The sequence below is a fragment of the Corapipo altera genome, unplaced genomic scaffold, assembly GCF_003945725.1.
Source record: "Corapipo altera isolate COAL_440 unplaced genomic scaffold, ASM394572v1 1, whole genome shotgun sequence".
In the NCBI taxonomy this organism is placed as follows: Eukaryota; Metazoa; Chordata; class Aves; order Passeriformes; family Pipridae; genus Corapipo; species Corapipo altera.
This window is the reverse complement of record NW_020884873.1, coordinates 31609957-31633055: the sequence shown is the minus strand read 5'-3', so window position 1 is coordinate 31633055 and position 23099 is coordinate 31609957. Positions and strand designations below refer to the sequence as shown.

General features: G+C 39.9%; 1 protein-coding gene across 1 annotated transcript in view; it reads right to left on the bottom strand.

The window, feature by feature from the left end:
• TSPAN8 (tetraspanin 8) overlaps window positions 1-14474 on the bottom strand; it is an 18530-nt gene extending 4056 nt beyond the window's left edge. The window contains exons 1-6 of the mRNA XM_027668421.1: window positions 14291-14474; window positions 8667-8729; window positions 5530-5658; window positions 4830-4904; window positions 4638-4745; window positions 2179-2328 (exon numbers count right to left, since the gene is read on the bottom strand). Coding sequence (XP_027524222.1) covers window positions 2179-2328; window positions 4638-4745; window positions 4830-4904; window positions 5530-5658; window positions 8667-8729; window positions 14291-14350 — 585 coding nt within the window. The 5' untranslated portion in view covers window positions 14351-14474. The remainder of the gene's footprint in view (window positions 1-2178; window positions 2329-4637; window positions 4746-4829; window positions 4905-5529; window positions 5659-8666; window positions 8730-14290) is intronic.
• Between the last annotated feature and the right edge of the window lie 8625 nt (window positions 14475-23099).

Below are 23099 nucleotides of genomic sequence, written 5' to 3'. Positions count from 1 at the left end.
TGCCTTTTGCAATCGGATATGTCTGTCACGTATTGGCCTCATAAGCCACCAGCGTGCCTGTAGCAAATGTGGATAGTGCCTTCCCCAAATCTTCGTTCGCAAAGCCTAGCCATGAAAGGACTGATAGAAGTGTAATACTATATATATAGTTGCCTTTAGTTTGTATAGTATTTATTTGTGCAAATAAATGTATATACTTACCCTTCCCTCTATAGAAGCCTCTGGCCTGAAAGTTTCTCTCCGGTGTTGGGATAAATTGTGGGAAGGGGTGGGGAGAAGCCTGGAAATTGGATTCTGGATTTCTAATGTGGCTCAAACTGCCACAGTACCTTATGCTCTGAGAAAGATATCTAGTCACTGCCTTCCCAAATACAAAGATAAATTTAGTAGCTTACCATAAAAAGGTAAAGTTTCAAACAAAGACATACAGCTGTAATGCCTTATGTTTGCATGATTTTTAGTTAACAAGGAAAGAAGTGTTTGTTCTTACTTTCACTTCACAATCATTCACTGCTAGGAAAGAGCCAATGCAGCCATGACCAGATCTGAAACAGAACTTCAGTTTCCCACCAATCTGATCTTTGGATTTGAAACTTGAAGGCTTATTATTAGAGTTTGGCTCAACTAAAAATATTTGATTATAAAAAATGGCTTAAAAAATTAATTTTGTCAAATGTTTGGTGGTCTTGGGCTGAGGGTGGAAGGAAGAGAGTGATCATAACTGAAGTTCTATGCAGAACTACTCTCCTTTTGAATATATGCATACATTTGTTGTTACAATAACTACATCTTCTCCAGGCATTGACAATACTTCTGCACACTGTAGCAAAACCCAAGTACAGCTTAAATTCATCAAAATTACATTACTGCTACAACACTACAACTACCTTCCCCTTGAATATAGTTATATTCTTTCACTTTATTTCCTCCCTCACGATAGAAGGAGAAGACCAATGTCTTTTAGTTCATCTGAAAAACACTCTCATTTAAGCTGACTCAGAACTGCACTGATCTTCAAATCTTTTTTTTCCCAGATCACAAGAGTTGGATGTCTCTACTAGCATCTCACACAACTATGAAATCTTTGAGTTCACGTAAGCAACATCTTGCACCTGATGAATTTCATTGATGGCTTCTCGTGTGTCCTTTGAGGGTTTGCCCAAGGCCAAAAGGTGGCCAAAACAGCCTCTCTGTATACATCTTGTTTCTAGGTTGGGTTCTGGTATCCTCTACTTAACCAGACTGTTCCTTTGCTTTAAAAGAGTGTTTACTTCTGTGGGACTACACAGGGAGGAAATTACTGTTTGGGCAGAACTTGACTAGAGAGCTGTGCATTTACAGAAGTGTACAACCAGAATGGACATCAGCTAATATCTGCTTTATGGTAGGTGCACACTGGCAAACTTTGCACCACTAGCATCCTAAAAATTAAATTATTTTGTGGACTTTTTTTTTCTTTCTTTTTACATATGCATAGAGCCCGAATTTCCTTGTGAGGAGACAGGTAAACCTTGAAATTAACTAGTTGAGATCTTTACTGTCCACCCACCAATTTTTGAGTATTCTTTCTTGTTGCCTGTCATCAGATATTTATGTCTTATTAATTGTTACAAAGTTTTCAAAAGGCTATAGTTGTCGGAAATCACATTTTAAGTATGTTGCCATGAAGCCTATAACATGTAAGGTTTCTTCCCAGCAGATCCTGCAAAATGAGTGTGGGTTTTTTAATTAAAGGATTATAGAACTCCAAAGGTCTTGCATTTAATGTCCTCCTTTTTCAATGTCCCTTAGCAGTTTGAAAGTCTCTGAGTCAACATATCTACTACCAGAATGAGCCTAGGTGGGAACATAACCTTCTGAGGTAGGAATGAGAGCCAAAGGGTAGCTGACATGCTACTCTGACCCAGAGGTACATCCTTGCCTCACAGCCATAATATTTTTTCACCAACAGTAACCATTGCAGACTGCTGAGTCATCCCAGGAAGAAGGAGGAGAGTATTTCATGTATTCACAGTAATTTTTTGACAAACAGTACAGAGGCATCTGGGTAAAGAAAAGAAAACAAAACTTTGCCTTTTTGGAAAGATACAGAACTGCTGACTATGCCAGTCACCAAAGACAACCTTGGGCTAAAACTTGGTTTTGTGGAAAGAAGATGGAACATTACATTTTTCTTACCGTTTTATAGACGTATCTGCCTTGAAAGTAGAAGCAGAGGTCTTGCACTGACTTCTCTAGTTCACACTGACATATTTGATAGCTACCTGAAGGATTTTTAAAATTGTTTCCCCAGTCTTCAGGTCCATTCACCAATCCACAGCATTGGTACTGCCGGAAAGGAGGAAATGGGGAGATGAGGAAAAAAGTAGTGATATTCAGTTTGAGGAGAGTAGGTGAGTGAGCTGAGAGGAACAATGAAGGACAAATTTTCTTTTATATTTTACCATGTGGAAATTGGCCCAAATTGGTATGTTGCAAACACCCTGTACATTTAGTGTGACTCTTGGGGATGTTCCTCTGCAAGGCTAAGGGTTGGGCTCAATGATCCTTGTGAATCCCTTCCAACTCTGTATGTTCTGTGATTCTGTGATTTCCATACCAGTTATAAGAATGAAAGTGCACAAGTTTAAAAACAAACAAACAAACAAAACAAAAAAAAACAAACAAACAAACAAACAAAAAACAAACAAGAAAAGAAATAGGGGAAAAGACCTGGTTTTCATGATAAACTGCTCAAAAAATATTAACATACTATAAAGCCAGCAATTGCCAATGCCAGAATGGAATTAGAACATAGAACAACACTGGGTATACTATTTTTTGAGAATCAAGTCCTCTTTTTGTAGGTTATACTTGCAGAACATAAGTAACAGCTCCAGTAACATCCACATTTCGCATCTTGAAAAACCAGGCTGGAAATGTAATATTCAGACACGTAAAACTCTAAAATCTAGAAAAACAATAGTGATCTTTGAACGATCGTTATCCCTTTAAATTAGAAATGATCTGAGGAGACCAGGGCTCCATTTGGGGTTTGTGAAACCTAAACCAGGTGCAGTTTCACTTCATGTTCCACTTTATTCAAGCCACTAAAGCTACACCCGGGGTGTAGACCCAGGTTTGAGGTCCTCCCTTTTTTAAAAAGCAGCTGGAAATGTTCACATAATTTTGTATAAAATCAAAGGCTGTGGGGTAAAATAAACCAGTCCTGGTCTATTTAAAAATTAATACAGTCATTATGGGATTTTTTATTTTGCTCACCCTTCAATCATCTCTCCAGGGAGTTCCCTATTATATCCGAAGAAATAAGCTGTGTCAGAAGCAGAGGACAAGACTGTGGGTCGAATGAGGAAGGAGAAGTGGAAGTAACATAAGACACCTAAATATTGTTTCTTTCTTCTTTTTCTTTCGTGCAGCAGTATTTAAAAACATAGGAATTATAATATAAGTCTATCCATCAAAGTCATCACCCATTAGGAACTAAAAAAATAAATCAAACAGCAAGCATTCTGTCAATGTACAGTGTAAAGGAGCAAGATTCAGGATGGGAGAGGTTCCAGGTATGGAGAAAGACATACAGCAATTGACAGGACTTTATTATATGGACTTTACTGTTATTATGTGGTTTCACTGTATTCACATTACACAGTGCACAGCCTGGATGTGCCCGGGCTTGCCACGACTTTTCCTACTCCCTGCTTCCCCGCTCCTTTCTCTGATTGGCTGAAGAAGCTGCAGAGAGGAGACAGCTACTATTCGCCCCTTCCACGTTCCTCCCCCTTTTGCCTGTGGCCCTATCCCGATTTGTTCCCCCGTTTGTCTGTCTCATGCTCCACCCCATGTTCTGGCCCTTTTCCTGCCTGAACTGATAAAAAGTCCTGTGCACGCCTCAATAACGCATTCTACTTGCACCCTACCTTGTCTCTGAACTCATCTGTGCTGTGTCACAGCCCCATGCCCCCCTCGGACCATGGCAGTACAGATCCATGTACTAGTGGAAAGGGAAAGGGTTTACACTGTCGGTGATATTAGTGAGATTCAAGGGTATTCTCTGAGTGATGCCTAGGAACAAGCTAGCACTAAGTGTCCATCTGCTGGACTCTTGCAGCTGGGGGAAGCCAGGAAAAGTATAAGTACAATAAAAACAAACCTCTCATCATATTTTCTTCCCCTTTCTCAGACAATAAGGTGTGTCATTTAATGACAAAAGGATATTCCAAAATTAACTACACTCCTGATGGTTTCCTCATCCCTGGAGTAGTCTTTCCTCATGAGTACTGGATAGTTCTTATTTGAGACATAGTGAAAGATCAATATTCCTTCAGAAGGGAAAGCTATAATGAAGGAGCAGGCAGCTTTCTCATGAAAGAGTTTAGCTAACTGTCAGTCTCACTTGCATGTTGTGTGTCCTTGCTTCGTTGCTCTTATAAACACTATTGTACAAAGAAATCATTACAGAAAGACCATGTCAGATCAAGAGAACAGAAGCATCTTCTGTAGTGTTTTAACTTGCCTTTAAGTCAGACCCTTCCCCGTTTCCAGGAAATGCAATTCAAATCTACAGCAGAGTAGTCATAAAATGAAGCAGAGATGGAACAGACAGCAACAACCCCTGCCCTTTATTGTTTTTTAATTACCTTTCTCTCAATTTTTTGGAACTTCTCCTGAAACACTTTAGAATCTTGTGAGGAGCTTTGCAGTGCATCCACACTAGCCATTAGAGTCAGGTTAACGGATGCTTCAACCTGCAGGTTAAAATATATTATTATTTTTGGGGTACAAATAAAACTCTGTGAAGACATCAATGAAAATATAGAATAATACTGTACCTGAGATCTGTACACTGCTCCTAAAATACCTCCTGTGACCTGAAGAATCAGGATAAGAAGCAGTCCAATAAAAAACTAGAAAAAAAAAATAAAAGGGGGAGGAAACTATAGTACTTTCAACCAAGATGACATCGTTTTTCTAAATTACCATTAATCTTTCATGTGCTTGAAAAACCATGTAGGTAGAATGCAATTCCAGTCAGAGCTGCTCCAGTTATTTCTTCTTTGGTGATAAGAAAATGGGGTGCTCGAGACAGAGTGTGTGCAGCTGGTGATCATAACAAGGTGCACGCCAGAGCGGTGCCAAGATGGACAATGTGTATGTGAAAGTTGTTGGGCAGGAGGACACGGAGGACATTCTAGGTGGACCAGCAAAGGGAGCAACTGGGAATTTATGAAATTAAATGGGATAGGTAGTGGGGGAGGATTAATGGAGGGAACTTTGGTGATGGCTGGATGGAAAAAAAGCTCAAGCCTCTCTGGACCCTCTTGTCTTGTTGATGAGACCACCTATCATTTTTACCACACTAGAATTCAGAAGAGGCTCAAGCTCAAGGTAAGCAATGATAACATATGATCATAAAAGTGCTTTTGGTTAAACTAAAAGGCTCCCATCCTCATTTGATACTACTTGCAAGGACTTTATCCATCAGATGTAGCTGTAGCCTGTTAAAGGTAGACAAATGTTTTTGTTTCCTACCAAAAGCAGCATGCACCGGCTCTCCCTTACAGCACCACAGCACCCCAGAAACCCAAGGATCATAATGATGGAGCCCACGGCAATCAGCAGATCAACCGCTGCAAACGCGTTGCTGTTTATCTCCAGCTCCTGAAATGAGAGGAAAAAATCTTTCAACTACAAGAAGGTCCTCCTAAAAATATCTATATCCCCCAAAACAAGATAATCACTTCATAACTGATAAGTAAACAGTCTGGCAACCACAGAGAAATTCATAAATAAACAAAGGTCTTATGCCACCTTCTTAAATGTTTTAGTGGGGAGCTCAGTAGAACCTGGCTTTTCACAATCTTTGTTTCTACACAAGATGAAAGTCAGCTTACCGGGTAAATAAAAATTTCTTGCCTTTAAAGTGGTTTTCGGTTGGCTTTCAGTTGATGAATCTTTGCTTTTTAGTGGAAGTAGCAAACTTGATTATCTCAAAACGTCTCCTATATTAACCAAATGTTAAAGAAACAAAACCTCTGTTTGTCATTAGAAGGCCAGGAACATAGTCTGTGGCTGTTCCTGAGAGAACACTTCTCAGAGCAATGCTGGATATATTACAGAAATAGATGTATTTTCCAAAGGAGCTTTCTTTTTCCTTTTTTTTTTCTCAGGCATGATCTCTAATATTACCCTCAGAGATGAGGACTATTTTGATGTGTGGGATGTTCACTAAACAATTCATATACCTCAATATTATAAAATATCAAATTATTCAGTTCCCACAGGACTGACTAAGGCCAAAGGCCAAAATAGAGGAAAACATTCAAAGAATGTTTTCCAGTGTGACTGGTGCCAAGATTAGCAAAAATGTCTGGAAATTGTCACATTTGTCTTCTGATAATTGCAAAGGTATATAGACAAGTATAATTTGAAGAATGTGTTGTTCTTTCCCCTTCCAAGTTATTTATTCTTAGAAAGCTCTATTCATCTACAGCCAAATCCTTATGCTCTGCTCAATTACTACTCAGGATAAATATACATTAGTTTTGAATGGGAACTTTGCCTGCCTGGAAGCAAAAATGTGAGAAAATTCTTTCAATTTTGGTCCCTACTTTAATTCACAGATTTTTGGGGAATACTAAGTGGCACTTCAGGAAAGTAGTTTGTCACACGTTTAAGTATGTTTTTCTGAATAGGAAATCTCTCAAAAAATAAGAAACGATAATAGTGGTTGTGGTTTTCCAAGCTCCATTGTACCATCTGAGCCATCATTCTAGAGACTGTCAACTAGCAAGTATGGCAATTTTAGCTTCTAGCAAAATACTGATTGAGGAGTGAAAGTTGTTATTCTTCCTCCTCCACAGGACAGAATGGCAGAGCTCTCCACCATGACTTAATTTACCCAATGAGACAATGTCATCATGAACCAAGTTCTCTTGCATCCGTCCTCTGCCAGTCATGAGACATCTGAGATTGGCTAAAGGCAACAATGTCATCAGCCAAATGGCAGGAGACATATAAAGCTATTTTCTTATCTCCACCACCTTTTTATTACCAGATGGGAAAATAATTACTTAAAAACTATTATTCTTAACTGATGGACTGTGCTAGAGCAGCAGGGCAGTGATCTGAAGAACTGCAGCTTAATCTATACTAAAGCCTCAAACTGAAAGCTGAAAAAAATGTTTCCATCTCACATCAGGCCATTTTTTCACTTTTATGACTAGAAAGCCTTTTTGAAAATAGAAGAATAAAAGTTAAATTTTCCAATTCATTTGTATTTCTATGCCCCAAATTCACATGAAGGAATATACTGCTTAAACCTTAGAGTAAGTGCCACTGGGTGCACACTGGGCAAAAGGGCCCATGGGAGCAAAGGGCCTTTGCCGCAACAGGACCAATCTCTGCTGCATGTCTGCAAGACCAAGGGCTCCTCAAAATCGTATTTTCCCTAGCTTTGAAGAAAAGAAAGTCATAAAGTCTGAAGTAATTTAATAACCCAAACAAAAATTCAGGAGGGGAACTCAGGGACTCTTCTGCCCTCTAGGAGGGCTGTCCGGACATTTTAATGTGTCCAGCTCTGGGCCCCTCAGTTCAGGAAGGATATTGAGGTGCTGGAGCAAGTCCAGAGAAGAGCAACAAGGCTGATGAAGGGACTTGAACACAAGTCCTATGAGGAGAGGCTGAGGGAGCTGGGGTTGTTTAGCCTTGAGAAGAGGAGGCTCAGGGGAGACCTCATCACTCTCTACAACTCCCTGAAAGGAGGTTGTAGCCAGGTGGGGGTTGGTCTCTTCTCCCAGGCAACTATCAGCAAGACAAGAGCTCACGGTCAAGCTCTGCCAGGGGAGGTTTAAGTTAGATATTAGGAAGAAATTCTTTACAGAGAGGGTAATCAGGCACTGGAATGGGCTGCCCAGGGAAGTGGTGGATTGTCCGCCCCTGGAGGTTTTTAAGATGAGACTGGATGTGGCACTTAGTGCCGTGGTCTAGTAACCACAGCGGTGTTGGATCAAGGGTTGGATTGATGATCTCAGAGGTCCTTTCCAACCCGTGTGATTCTATGATTCTATGATTCTATGAATTCTAAGTAAAGATTTTTGGGTAACTAAAATTTTTTCTGTATAAATATGAGGGAGGAAGGATACGGTGTTTTTAAGGAGCTGTTGAAAATAGAAGAGAAAAATCCTTGCTCTCTTTCAAAGTTACAGTTACTAAGGAAATAAGAATTGTGTTATTGAGAGGCAAAAATATCCCCTACAAATATATGAAGATACCATAGGAATATATATGACTATACTATTCTAATAGGGAAAAACATTGAAAATCTGTGAGCTGCATGGCTTCTCATTATTCTAACACTGAAATCAATAACATCATTAGTTTCCATTAAGGGAGAGAGACACATGTTTTCAAGCAGAAATCCGTACGCATCTGCATGAAAATATATTAATAATACTAGCAGACACTTCTTGTAGTCACATATCTCTGCTTGCATCAATCACTTTATCTGACTACCTGCACCATGTTGTTCAATATTAACATCAGAAAATATGTTAATCTTTGCCCACACAAACCACCTCAACAAAAACAGAAAATTTTTAGAAATGAAGATGGTAAATTGAAATGTATGTAGTAGCTTCCACATTTTACGTGGTGCTGCGTGCATTTACCTGCTGAGCATCTTTACTAACACGTATCCATATGGAGACTCCCAAAATAATGGAACCACACAACTGCAGGAGAAAACAAAGACAAGTTAGAAAAGTCAACAATTTTTACTAATGTTCAATATCCAAATTGCACCAGATGCTGTCCAAACTTCTGAAATCATTTGTTTGGCAAAGTGAAAGAAACATGAATTGCTGGAGCATAGAATATTGATTCATATGCAGGAAAATTTGGATCGTCAGGTATGCACCAAATCCCTGATGTTTCTACCTCAGAGGACTACACATTTCCTTGATGATTTATACATGTGGTTGGGAAGCTCACAGAAATTCTGTCAGATCCAAGAGGAATATAAATTGCTATTGTATGTATATAACATGCCTGTAAACAACATTTCTTGTATAATGGAAATGTGAGATTTGACAAAGGATGTTTGCATAAATGTTATTTCTAGATTTATTCAGGACACATATCTAGAGACATATTCTCTATGGTAAAACTACGAGGAAAAGTTCTAAATAAAGGTTTTCTGCTGTTTCCAATGCAGCAGTATCTGGCCATCTTCAGTCCTTAGAATAGTCCTCATAAAATGCCAGCAGTAATTATTTCCATTATATTTTTACAGAAAACAACCATACTTGGTCATGTACATATGAATGTTAGACCAGAATGACTTGCTTAAAGATATTGAAGTCAGGGAAGATAAATCCCAGGTCCATATACATTACCTCATCACTAGTTGAGCTCCTGTTTCATTATTTGTTGAGGTACTACTCCACTGTACAACAGTCACCCTATTCCTAACCTTGTCCATCATGATTCTAACACAGAATTTCTCCTTATTAGTCGTTGGAGACAGGTTATTAAGAGGCTAATGAGGAGTAAGAATTGTGCCTACTGAGACAACTGGTAGGAAAGAGAGATCACTGAGGATCAGAGACTAGTCATATTTAGAATTATCTTCCTGTATGCCATTAATACTGAAGTCATAAATTGCCCTGAAATGTTGTTATGAGTTTCCCATGAAGGCTGGGACTATTCTTAACCTTTTAGAATTAAAATAATTATTTTTATGTCTTTTAGATCATTTTTCTTTAAAAATATTTTCCCCTCAAAAGTTTGCATATAATATTCAGCATCAAAGACTATAATGACTTTTGCAGATTATTTAATATGGAACAGAGCCAGCACTTAGACATGAGTATCACATATTTTCCTACTCTAAGTAAAGCTCCTGTAAGTACCTTTTAAACACAAAAAGGAAAGCTGTACAATAAATGACAGCTATAAAACTTTATCAAATTTAACTAGAGCTCCCAATGAAACCTTGTGAATCCCACTGAATCTGCCTAGAAACTGATTGTATCATATGACTCTACTTTTGGGTCTTGTTCAGCAGCACTATGTGGCTATCCATCAGACAACATGGGCTCACTAATGTGAAAATTTCCTCTGATGCATCTTTTGCTACAAATCCAAACAGAATTTGGCACACCACCTTTCTTGTTACATAGGACCTCCCATAAAAATACAGCACAGTAGTAGAAGTAAATATGGCTAAATGTACTGGAACTTACCAGTCTGATGGGAATACTACAGTATCTATTTCCTCCATGCAAAAGAAGAAACATCACTTATAAATCAAAATTTTAGTAAGGAGTGTATGTATTTTAATTTTATAAGTAGAGGTGGTTTAGTCTGATAAAAAATATTCCATCTCAGTAAAATCTTAACTTTTTGTTTCTGTTTATTTTCATAATATACAAAGTGTATAAGAATACACGAAGAAAAGTTTTGAAATTACAAATAAAAATGGTCTGTTCCCAAAGAGTCCAAGTTGAACATTTCAAGTTTGATGGAATATTCTATCTTAATTTTTAAGTTTTCTTAAAATAAAGTTTTAACTAAAGAAACTTTCATATCAAGAAATTTCATTTTTAATGAAACCAGTATTTTCCAACAGAATAAAATTAGTGTCTTTGCAAAGGTCCTCACCCATTTTCCCAAAACTACATGGCTATTGTAGTTTTGCCTCAACTCTTGATAAAGAATCGGTGATCTTATCTCAGTCTCATGAACTGAACAGGAACAAGACTGCTGTCTATCAAATTTGATTGATCCTTCTCTTCTCAAGCCCTTCAGTATTGGCCTGACAAAGAAATACAGCCTAGTTAAATTAATATTACCTCAGATGAGCCTGCTGTGATTCTGGATCACCAGTATATCAAGACTCTGCACTTCTCATACACAAAAATACCAAACCTATAGGGAATTCCCTCCATTGGTACACACTTTTCAGTCAGTTCAAGGGTATCAGGAAAAGCTTTCTACAAGGTTGCTTCTGTTCAGGAAAACATTTGACTGGAACACTTCCTTGAGATACCTGAAATTAACAGTACTAGGAAGGTTTTACAGAGAACGCAGTCTATGGCTCAACATACCTGCTAAGCTTCTTTGCTACTTCCAGGAATCGAGATGTTCAGATGTAGGGTTAGGGAAAGGGGCCACTTTGTAGGTGGAACTGCAAGTCCAGTACAAACAACTGATCAAAGTTACTCTGTTAAAAATCATGTTGCCTCAAATTGGCATTACATATCAATATTTAGTGAAAAAACCAAGGCAATTCTACAATTTTTTGTGATGTGGCATAGCAGAAGCTGACCCAATAGAGGCAGCAGGTGAGACTGGATATCCTGCAAACTCTGAAGAAGCAAAATAGGAAACATCTGACATATGTGTGAGGTTTAATGCACAAAAGTGACAAGGATTAATTTAAGGACTATTAGAAACTCCATATAGGCACCCACCTCCAAAGTACAGGTCTTAAAAAACCCATGGTCAGCTATGTTTCACCAAACTGGGAAGATGCAAGACTCTATTGATATGCTAGAGCCCAGCATGGGCTCATGGGGCTGTAGGTTCCCAGGGGACACATGTCATGTAGTGAAGCCAGTCACTTTGCAGACTTTTTAGACTATTCCAGGGCTTACACACTTAGTGTGATGCTGTAAGAGCTGCTTAGAAAAAGGCATCAGAAGGCTAGGAAGCCTGTTCCTGAGCCTTCTAAGAGGGGACACTCCCAGAGATTGCAAAGGGTGTAAACTGAAAGGACACCAGGTAAATACGCAACTGTTGTTCTTATCTAGTTAAGGTTAAAGTAACCTTCATTTCCCACTATCTGTAATTTTCCACTTGTCAACTGCTTTGTGCAGTAGAGAGAGCAGCTGTGACACCAGTGGATGTACAGTAATCACTGTTCCCTCCACCTTGCTACAGCAATTTAATGATTTCCAGGAATTAGAGACAGGAATGTGAACCATTGTACTCCTTAAGCCCATTTTCCTGTTTGCACCACATCTGTTCTTTCCAATCTTGATAGTGCTAAACACCATCCTTTAAAAAATCTAAATATGGCTGCATGCCTGTCCTCCTCTCTTCCATTCTTCCCTATCGTGATAGTGCTAAACACCTTCCCTTAAAATAATTAACTACAGCTGCATTCCTATCCTTGTCTGTTCCATCCAGTCAGTCACATGCACAGCAAATGCTCTCAGCATATTCTTCCTCAGAATACAGTATGGATTTTCCAACTTTGGCATAAAGATAGAAAGTTTGTTTCACACATGCTACTTTTAAGACTCCCCAGGATCGCACCCCCTTCTTTTTTTCCCTAGGAAACCAATGCTGGAGGCATGGGGCATTATTCAAATGTTCATTTCAGAAGTAGTTTGGAACTTTTCTAATGCTAGTCTGAGACATTTGCCCCTGTTTTAGCTTACAGTAAATACAGGTGAATGTGAACAGGTATGCTGAGTTTGGGTGGGGTACAGTTAATTTTCTTCACACTGGCTAGTATTGGGCTGTGTTTGGGATTTGTGCTGAACACAGGGTTGATAACATGGAGATGTGAGACACAGTCAGGACAGGTGACCCCACTTGACCAAAGGGATATTCTGTACCATATGACATCATGCTGAGCATATAAAATGGGTGGAAGAAGGAGAAAGGGGGGTTGTTTGGAGTGATGGTGTTTGTCTTCCCAAGTAACTGTCACATGTGATGGGGCCCTGCTCTCCTGGAGGTGGTTGAACACCTGCCCGCCCATGGGAAGTAGTGAATTAATTCCTTATTTTTTTCTTTGCTTGCGTGCACAGCTTTTGCTTTCCCTACTAAACTGTCTTAATTCATGAGTTTTCTATCTTTTACTCTTCTGATTCTCTCCCCATTCCCATTGGTCAGAGAGTAAGTGAGTGGCTGTGTGGTACTTGGTTGCTGGCTAGGGTCAAACCACAACAGGAAAAACTTCCTGAGGGGCAGGAATTCCAATTTAGAAATGTACGGATTTTTGTAAGTACTATTGCAGAAAAACTTCAACACAAATGTCAGAATCTTCAATCTGCCTTTATAGAGGTGGAGGGAGAAAATGGGCGAGACAGTCCAAACTATTGCTGCCCTGTCAGGAATTTCTTTGTAAGGTCCACAAACTATAAAAGAATTTTGTTAATTCTTCTAATTTTGGCTAGCCACAAATTTTCCAGGGCTACTCTTTGTGGTCCCTTTTGAATGGTGTCACCTTTCAACTTGTATAAAATCTCTTGAGGCGAAGCCCATAATGTGGCTAGTAGTTCCACTTCTGGTTTCATAGAATCATAAAATCAGCTGGGTTGGAAGGGACCTTCGAGATCATCAAGTCCAACCCTTGATCCACTACCGCTGCGGTTACTAGACCATGGCACTAAGTGACACATCCAGTCTCTTTTTAAAAATCTCCAGGGACAAAGAATCCACTACTTCCCTGGGCAGCCCATTCCAGTGTCTGACCACCCTCTCTGCAAAGAAATTCTTTCTAATATCTAACCTAAACCTCTCCTGGCACAACTTGAGACCATGGTTTCAGTGAACCTCTGGTGAACCTGACAAATCTGAGTGAGGTTGAACCGTGAGAGAAATGTTCTTTAATTCCAACCTTTCCAGAACTTCCAGGACTTGAAATTCTTGCAAACCAGCTGAGATGTCTTAAATACACAAATATGGTTCAAATAACACTAGAAATCTGCCTGCTGCCCTGTGCTGTATCAGCCTTGATACAGCTATTTGATAATACTGCCACCTCATACCATCTTACAAACATTTACTGTCCACCACCAGAAACTAATTATGTACTGAATGTAAAGCAAAGAACCACAAAGAAAGATATGAAAACCATTTATCAATTAGGAGGCTAAAAAAATCAAGTGAATTTTCCACATCTTCTGTTGCAACTACATTTTCAAGATCATGCCATTTGGATGCAAAAAGCAGACAATAAAAGGAAGAGAACTGTAAGTGGAAAGTCTGTTATATTCTGAGAAGAGTAATGTCTGTTGACATGAGGGGCACAATATGAACAGGGAGACAGACTTGTGGCTTGTCTACTCGTCTACTTTTGAATATGTAAGGAAAGGTATTTAGAAGGAAAAAGACAAAGGGAAAGGCAAAACTTAAACATATTCTCCCCTCTCTGATTTAGAATCATACTCTGGTTCCACTTATGTTCTATTTTCTTTACAATTCCTTTAACTACAGCATTCAAATAATGGTGAACACATTTCATACATCACTAATAACAGTTTAAACATCAACTTACCCAAAATAAAAAGTTGAAGATGAACATGGAATACTTCATGCAGCTGCTTACACCCGCCATTTTCAACAAGCTGAGACAAAAACGAGCACTGCAGAAGAAGGTTTCCTAAGAGTTTGACCTTGATATAAAAGTTGGTTTTGTGTCTTCAGAAAACCTCTCAAACCATGTCAAATACACCATGCTCTGCTACTGAAAGCAAAAATTATGACCAAGTTATCGGCAATTAAATAGTTCCTTTGCCACAGGTAAATATTAACCAGAGCATTGGGGAAGCACTACCAGATGTTATCACTGAGTCTCCAGACCCTTATTGTGTCATGGTGATTTGTACTTCTCTGTAATCCTGCTACTTGTCCTACACCTCAAAAGTAAATAATGCAGCAAAAGTCATAGTTTAAGGAGAAAGAGAAGTGAGCATAAAAGCATTTTACAAACCTGCTTTTAAGAGGTGGAAATTATTGCATTTCTTAATGCTTTACATTGCAGGGTTTACTCTTTCACTGCCTGGGGATCATTGCCAGCATTTGTTCAGTCATGTTCACAACTGCCACTTTAAATGTTCAACCAGCATAAAGGGATGGGTCTGCTTTATACCGGGAGAGGAGGGGTAAGGAATCTGCCAACATTTTCTCCCTCTGAGTAGCTACTTCAGATCCTTTTCCTCTTCCTTACCGAGTCAGGATCCCAGGAACCTGAGCACTGTGGTGCACAAAGCATCCTGCTGTGTAGGTTTTCGGAAGTGTTGTGAACCCAAGTGCAGCAATCCCAGTTCTGGGCAACAGGAGCTAGATTCATTCCAGAAGTCAAGGCAATAAGCTTATTTCATTAGTTTTGATTTATGTCTTGTCTATTTTCTTCCGTGTCCCTCCATAGGAATCTTGAGGGAAAAATAAAGGTATCATTGCTCTGTTTTTTTCTATCAGCCTATTTTCTGAAGAAGCCCCATACAGCAGTCCTTGTAGGAATGAGGGTCAGACACAGGTTTCTCTGAATTTGTCATCAAAAAGAAGCTTTATTTTGGAGGTGAACACAATGTAAGAGATTAAGGACACACTGGTTGGAACTGATTTATGAAGCCCTCTTAGCTCAAACCCATTTTTCAATCTTCAGTGTCAGTCCCCATTCCTCAAATCTACTGTCTGTATTTGAAAAAATTAGAAAGTGTTAGTGTATAACACACCTGTAGATGGTGACAAAAAGATGTAACCTAGAGTCTGGCTTGTGTAGGATCCACAAAAAACCCATCTACTCTATATTTAAAACAACTTCCTCTAGCTGCTCTCTAAAATAGCTTTTTAATGAAGGTGTGATGTAATCTCTCCCTTCCCTTTCACTAATTATATTTAAACAGACGCAACCATTCCCATTTTCAGGAGTGGCTTTATATCTGCCTTTGACTTTCTGAGCTCCTTTCTGGAATAATACTTCATTATAACTCTAGATATCGGCTGTCTGAATGCCTTATTTTGCAATATTCACCCTAAATCTGAGAATGTTCCTAAATATAATTGTGCTCATGAAATAAAGATTTTATAAGGATTGGAAGAAAAATCTGTGTGGTATGGTTTAGATCTAACACACTCAATAAATAAGTAAGTTGAGAAATGTGGCTGTCTTTATGGAGGGATGCCACAGCCACAGATGAATCATGAGAAAAGTTTAAAGGGCCATATAAAATTGTACGAAAAGGACCATAAAGGGTAGTAAGGGAATCACAGATGACATAGGATTTGAAAAGATAAGTCTGCAATCAGACCATGCAAACTAAGTTTATTATAAGTGGAGTTTGGAAGCAGCATTATGTACAAAAACTACACAGCTATAAATCTTTGCACTGAGTAGATATTCATTAGGGAAAGTCTGAGGTGTAGCACTGCTGTCTATCAGATGCTTAGCCCAGGCATTCAGTCAGAGATGTCTGAGGGAAACTGTGCAAAGGCAATAATAATATAGGAAGCAAGATGAGCATTCACACTGGCTCTTCAAAAAAGGCCAGTGGGCAAGGACCTTTCACGTGCGAATACCCAGAACTTCTGAGGTTTTTCTTTCTTTTGTTTTAGTATGTCTGTTGAACATAACCACAAGCAAGTTCTGGTAAGATCCCAGATTTCAAGATGCTAAATCAGCTGATGAATAGAAACTCAGTATCTATCTGAATTTGCTACAGTTCCTGCATGTTTCATGTCTATATTTAACAGTATCCAAAGCAAAAATATGTCATCTAAAATTAAAAGCAAACAAGCAGTTTCCACTAAGTGACAGATTTTCAGCTTAATCTTCTGTATGGGTTGCCTATTTCTTATTTCCTGGCTACACAGTGCTTCTTTATATGTCTTGCAGAAGGGAAAAGCCACAATTATGGCACAGATTATGTTACCAGTTGTACCTACAAGTACGAAGGTGATGCAGATAATTGCAGAGGCTTATGAATGACACTAATGGCATGAGAAATTTTGCTGGTATTTGTCTGCATGTGAAATTGTTCCCATTACCCCTCCACTAACTGCTTAGATGATCAGCTTATACCCTACTCTCAACCGCTCAAAAGCTTTTCCCAGTAAAGAAGTTGCAACAACCCATTCACTTACTGCTCCTCCTTACAGATTAGAAAAGGAGGGTTATCAGTGCACAGCCTGGGTGCAGCACAGGGTGGGACCCTCTGACGCAACACACATAGCTTCCCAACACAACAGGGGAGCTATGACAACGTGCTGACTTTGCCCGCTGTCTCACACAAGAAACCGGAAAGGGAGAGGCATATTTTGGCAGAAAAAAATGTCAGTGTGTCTGTAATGAACCTGGAGTAAAGCATCTCCCCTTTGACACATACCAAGCAGCTACAGTTGGTTTTACAATGCTTTTTTTCTTCCTTCACTGCCAAGCCTTTCTCACTTTGAGTCTTTTTCTTCTCATTTTACAGCCTTCATTTCCTCTCATGAGGTGCCTCTACAAGGTCAGACTATGACCGAAGTCCCATATCAGATGATTCACTGTACAGCCAGTCATACATTGAGGTCCTGACTTGAAAAACTGGTTTGTCCTGGGTAGCGGTGAGGTCTTTGAACCGCACCTTTGAGTGGGATGTGGAAAGTAAATAATAAAAGGCTTTTTGCCATCAGAATTTCTGCTCACTGTGGTGACAAATCCACAACAGAGAAAACAGGTAAGAACTATATTCAGAGAGGAGCTTGAGGCCTCAAAGAGATCACTACATCTTGGGATCTGCTGAATCAGCAGTCAGCATATATAAGGTATATATAAGGATTTTAGGCTGTCACAGCATCTGTCTTTCAGCCCAAGGAATAATTCGCCTCTTACAATCTCACTTGTTGTCCTGAGGTCTCTACTCAACACAAGTCTCTGTATTTCCTAGTTAAAATCCTGTTTAAACAGTAATGCAAAGTATAAGAGCTTTTTCATGCTTTGACAATAAGTTACTCACCCATAATGACAGGTGAAGCAAATGTTGTGTGTCATCAGCCTTGACAGCATTTTTCATGATTTTGGGTAGCTGACTTATGATCAACAATAAGCGCACTTTCTGAAAACTTCCATGCCTCATATGGTTTAGATAGGTATGGTTGAGTCCAAGACTGATACTGCAACTGACCACATGAAAAGCTTTGAGAGTGTTGTCAACCAATGTTAGGCATGTGTATGGCTGGCTGAGTCAGCTGTCTAGGGTGCCTTCACAGCTTCTGCCAAGGAGTGGGGCTGCTAGGGAGTGATTTATCTTATCCTAGAATAGGCATAAAAACAGGCCAGGTGAACTGTGCCCTTAAACTGCCTGCTTCTTAATACTGACCAAAAGCCATATGAGATGGATTCCACCCAAGAGTCTCCTCAATGGGACAGGATCTCTGTTTCTCAGCAGATCCTATTTGCTTTTAAAGTACTCTAAAGGAAGAGTATCTGTCTTTCACTTTCAGAACTTCTTTATTATAGTGACAGCAAAAGTGGGGGAAAAAACCAACAGGAAATGAAGATCTCAACTTAGTATTTTACACTGTGGGCATGTCTGCAGAGGCTTTGCCATGAGATTTCTTTGCTCTGACCCAAAGCTCTGTAGCTGCCTTAGCAAGGTGTGTAGCCCAAAGCCGCTAGCCCAGTCTCTCAGAGGCACTGATTGATCACTGCTCAGCAGTGCTCTGACCTCAGCACCACGCCAGACACAGCCCAGAACAAGCGAGAATCCACCCAGGAAGCAGTCTGGTGTGACCTCTCTGGGCCAAATACTGCTACTGACTTCCCTCCTACCTATTCCTCCATTCTACCTCACCCTGAATTGTTACAAGGATGAGCCAAGTTGTGTCTCAGATGCTCAGGATCTGGAGCTTCTCCATTTCCTACGAGCCGTAGGAGTGAACTGGGTTCTCGTTAGTGTCATACTGGGAACTGATTTCTGGCCTCTTATGGCTTCTACTTTTGCTTTAAAGTAATAGGGTTTTGTAGCCATTAGCAATGTAAACCCTTCTCTCATGGTGACTATGTTCTTTTGCACTCCAGCCAAGAGAATTGCAAACTCTTTATATAAAAGATACAGCCCAACATGAGTTGTTGAACAACCCAGCTCACAAGAGGCAGTAGCCTGATCATCAAAACAAACCTAGATGTTCAGGACATGTCCATACACACAGGAGCAGGCAAATCTTGCCATATGCCACACCAGTCCCAGCTCCACGCTGAAAAATGTACAACTGGCTTATCCTGGTGCTCTCCCCTCCTCAGAGCCCTAAAGAAAGGCAGCGTGGATATATAACATACCTCATACCAGAACAGGCACTTGGAGGGCACCGGTGCTTCTGTGGTCCAGGTGAGTGTGTTGGCCATCAGGGTGCTGGTCAGAGGTGTGTCATGCCCTCCCTCTGACCACATTTTTCACATCAGCACTGGAAACCTTGTCCCCAGGGAGGGAGTTTAAATGGGGATATATCTCACAAAAAGTTCCTATTCTGACAAAAGTTTCATCAGAAATTCCCCATCCAGCTCTGTGCTGAACTCCTACCCAAGTGCTCCATGGCCTGGCTCCAACATCACTCATATATTCCCGCTTTAGCAGGGTCTGGTGTCTTGAACACTCTCATTTTCCCTAAAGTAACAACTCTTCCAGAAAACCAGAAAACAAACCTCAAGCAGCATGTCTGCCTGTGATCTGCTCCCCTCCCAAAGGATGCAGCCTCCTCTTCCCATACACCACCAGTTTTCTTCAGAGCTCTTCATCTGAAAAATCTTTGAAATACATATTTTCAAGCTTTCCGTGATATTTGGCTAGTATTAAAATAAAAGAAGTCCTTAAGTATGGATAAATTCACATACTTAATCCACATATTTCTCTTTGCACCTTCCCTGCCTCTCCAGACCTTTTTTTCTGCCAGCTTTTTTGGCCGCTTTACATAATTTTTGTTAATTTATGCACTTCAGGAACTAAGCTCTTCTTTTTTGTCAAGGCTTATGTCAGGGATTTCCTATTCACCAGTGCCTGGTCAGGATTCATTTAAGCTATATGTCTCCAGGTTTAAGATCTTTTGGTGGTTTCAAAATTAATTCATCATGGATTAACATGTTAATCAGTGTCAGTAAGGGCTTCACTATCTAGTCTGTAAGTATGTTATTAAGCTTATATTTGTTTTAAAAAAAATGCTAAAGAACTCATACTGAAAAAGTTTCTTGTAGGTTTGTATTATGTAGGCAGGGCTCCATGTACAGGAGCTGTGACTAACATAAGGAGTGGTATTTCTGACCCTTGGCATTTTCAGCATATTTTCAAATTGTCTATGTTGTAAAATACAGATCGCTGTGAAAGATGCCTTAAATATGCAGAGAACAACCTGTGTCAAAGAATCAAAAGACTTCACACGCATCTTTAGAATATGGCCTTCTTTTTCAAGCAGTGGGAGCTGCTCTAAGACTGTTTCTGCTGGAGAAGGACATGTATATTTCATATTCAGGTCTAAACACCAGGAACTTAATTATGATTTTGTTTTTGCCTATGGAAATCAAAAGAAGTTTAGAAGGCAAGTCACAGACAATGCAAATTAGAAATAACATAGCTAACCTTTTGCCCTGTCCTATTTTTGACAAGGAAAAAGAATAAACCTGTCAGATAAATGTGACACTTTCTTTCTGCATTTTCTCTGCTGCCCTCCAGCCGTGGGTGGGAAGTGTCCCAATGATACAAGGCCCAGAAGTATACTGTTATTTTGTGATCCAAAGCCAGATACTTACAGGTTAGAAAATGACAACTGGGTCATTCTGATGTTATTTTATATGCATCAGTTATGCAACAATAATTATGTTATGTTTTCTTAATACCTTACATGAAAACTCTACATAACACAGGTAGGCAGACAATATCGTCACCACAGTTATGTTTAGAATTAGAACACGGGAAGTACAGAACATCTGTTATGAAATTTTGCTCGAATAATGCAGATTTGATGTTTATTTTGACAAGTGTATTTCTTCTATTTCAGGCTAATATAATACTCAATTCCTGCTTTCACTGGGACATACCTCTGTTTGGTAAAGTAAACTCTAAACACAAAAAAATTAAAAAACAAATAGAAGTAAGCAAGCTTTAGCTTTTGACATTATTAATTCCTTAAGTCACATTTGAGGTAAAACATCCGTGTGCTGAAAGTTGAATGGAAACTTCTTTATTTTTCTATGGTTGCTCTAGACAAAGTGATTCTATCAAAATAACACTACTCAGCAAGTGAGCTACAGGCTTCTCAACCCCCTGAAACTCAGAGGTCCTCTGGGAATATTCTACCAGATGTGTATAGTCTTTTCACAGTCAGAGACAAGTTTCCATCAACCCTCATCTGCTCACTGACCTTCACAATCCCACTCACATTAAACTCTGCTGCTCTGCAGCACTCTGTGGGCACTGGGGTCTTTTCTGATTCAGATAGTTGTATTGCTTTTTCAGTTTAATCCCCTCACACACAAAACTCTCATTTCTATCCCTGAGTGCTGTTTTTTACAAAACTTCAATATGAAAATTCTGTCATTTGCAGATTATAAACACTTGCTGAAAAAACTCTTATTTTAATTTCCATTCATCTTTCTCCCGTAAGTGCTATTCATTTATCCCCTCTATAAATAAAAAGATTCTTTTCTTTCCAAATGTTTTTTTCTTTAGCTGAAAGGACAGGAAGAGAACTGAAGAGTATTACTGAAAACTTTATAGTAACTATCAAATAGCAGAGTTAGAGACTTTACCTACTGGCAATGATCCAGATTTATAACTTGCACGTGTGCAATTTACGTTTATACTAAAAACTAATTTCCTACTGAAGTCATTGAAGAAAGATGCTGTGAAGAGCCCAGTCCTCAGGAAAGCTAAGAAACCCATGCTGAGGGACTGTCAGACTCCCAAGCCTGTAATCAGAGCTGAGTGCTGAGCTGCTTTCAGAGGAATCTCAGTACCGTCCACTGCTAATCTCCAACCACTACTGTAAAAAATAGTTCCTCTTTTTTCATCTTTCACAAATTGTGTGGGATTACCTCCCTCTGATAAGACAAACATATAGAGCTGGGATACTCCTGGCTGTTGCATAAAGATGAGTCTCTTCAATGCTACAAGAAGCATCCAAAACCTTCCTTTGCCGAGATAGAAAGAAAAAGACTCATACTAGAATAATCCTGGGGGGTTTGTAGTCACAGAAGTTCTCAGAGACCACCTCAGCCTTTTGGAGGTCATGGTGTGTGTGCTGGTTTAAAAGTTAACCAGCAGGGGAAAATGAACTCAAAAGAGAGACCACAAGTCAGAATAACAATTTATTAAAACAACACAACAAGTATGATTATACAGACAAACAACCGAATTCAATCCTCAAAAACCCAAATGTACAACCCAGCACCCTGGGATATGAACAAGCAGGGTTCCCCGGGCCCCCCCTGAGTCCAAAGTAAAGGGGGGAGCGGAAAAAAATCCTGCTGGTGGGAGAGCTATTGCAGTGCAGTTGAGGGTGGTGGTCTCAGTCTGGTTGAGAGCGGTGAGCTGCAGTCTGGTTGAGAGCGGTGAGCCGCAGGCTGGCCGAGAGCGGTGAGCTGCAGTCTTCCTCTGGATCCCACGAGTGGTGGAAAGGTTCTGAAACTCCAGGTTTATGTATTCTCCAGCTCAGGCAGTAATGCTTAGCCCCTCCCTCAGAGCGGGGAATTCCATAAAAGGATGTTCAGTCCTTCCCTCAGAGTGGGGAATTCCATAAAAGGGTATGAGGGTGCTCAGTCAGGGAATTCCACAAAAGGGCATGAGGACAGGAGCATGGGGGGGGGGGGTGCACCTCGCAGGCCTCTACTGACAACAGTTTCTGGTAAATGGCATGGAGGGCTATAGAATACACAGTTTTGGGCTACACCCATCCAATGATGAATCGGTCCCAGCTGTTCTAACTAGGACAGTGTGCTTCCTCACTTGCTCTCTGATCCCCCTGACTTGTTCTGTGACAAACACTATGATACCCCAAGGGATGAGCTTCTGACAATGAGCCTCTGATTGATGCCATCCATGAGAGATTTTAAAGCTCTGCACATAGCTGGTCTTAGAACTGACTCTGAAACTTTAAATTCCCCCTCTGCAGGGCCAGGACAGATCATTTTTATGGACCTACTCTGCCTCAGAGTATCTGTCCTGGGTGAATAGCTGGAATGGCAGAGACCTCTGTTAACCTTACAGATAGAGAACTAATGCAACAACTCAAGCCAAAATTAAGTTAGTTGCTATGAGCCATACTTGCCCCTCAAAGATATTTGGCCAAAGCCAACTCTTGAGCAACCATGTTTATATCTATGGCATGCCTCAGAG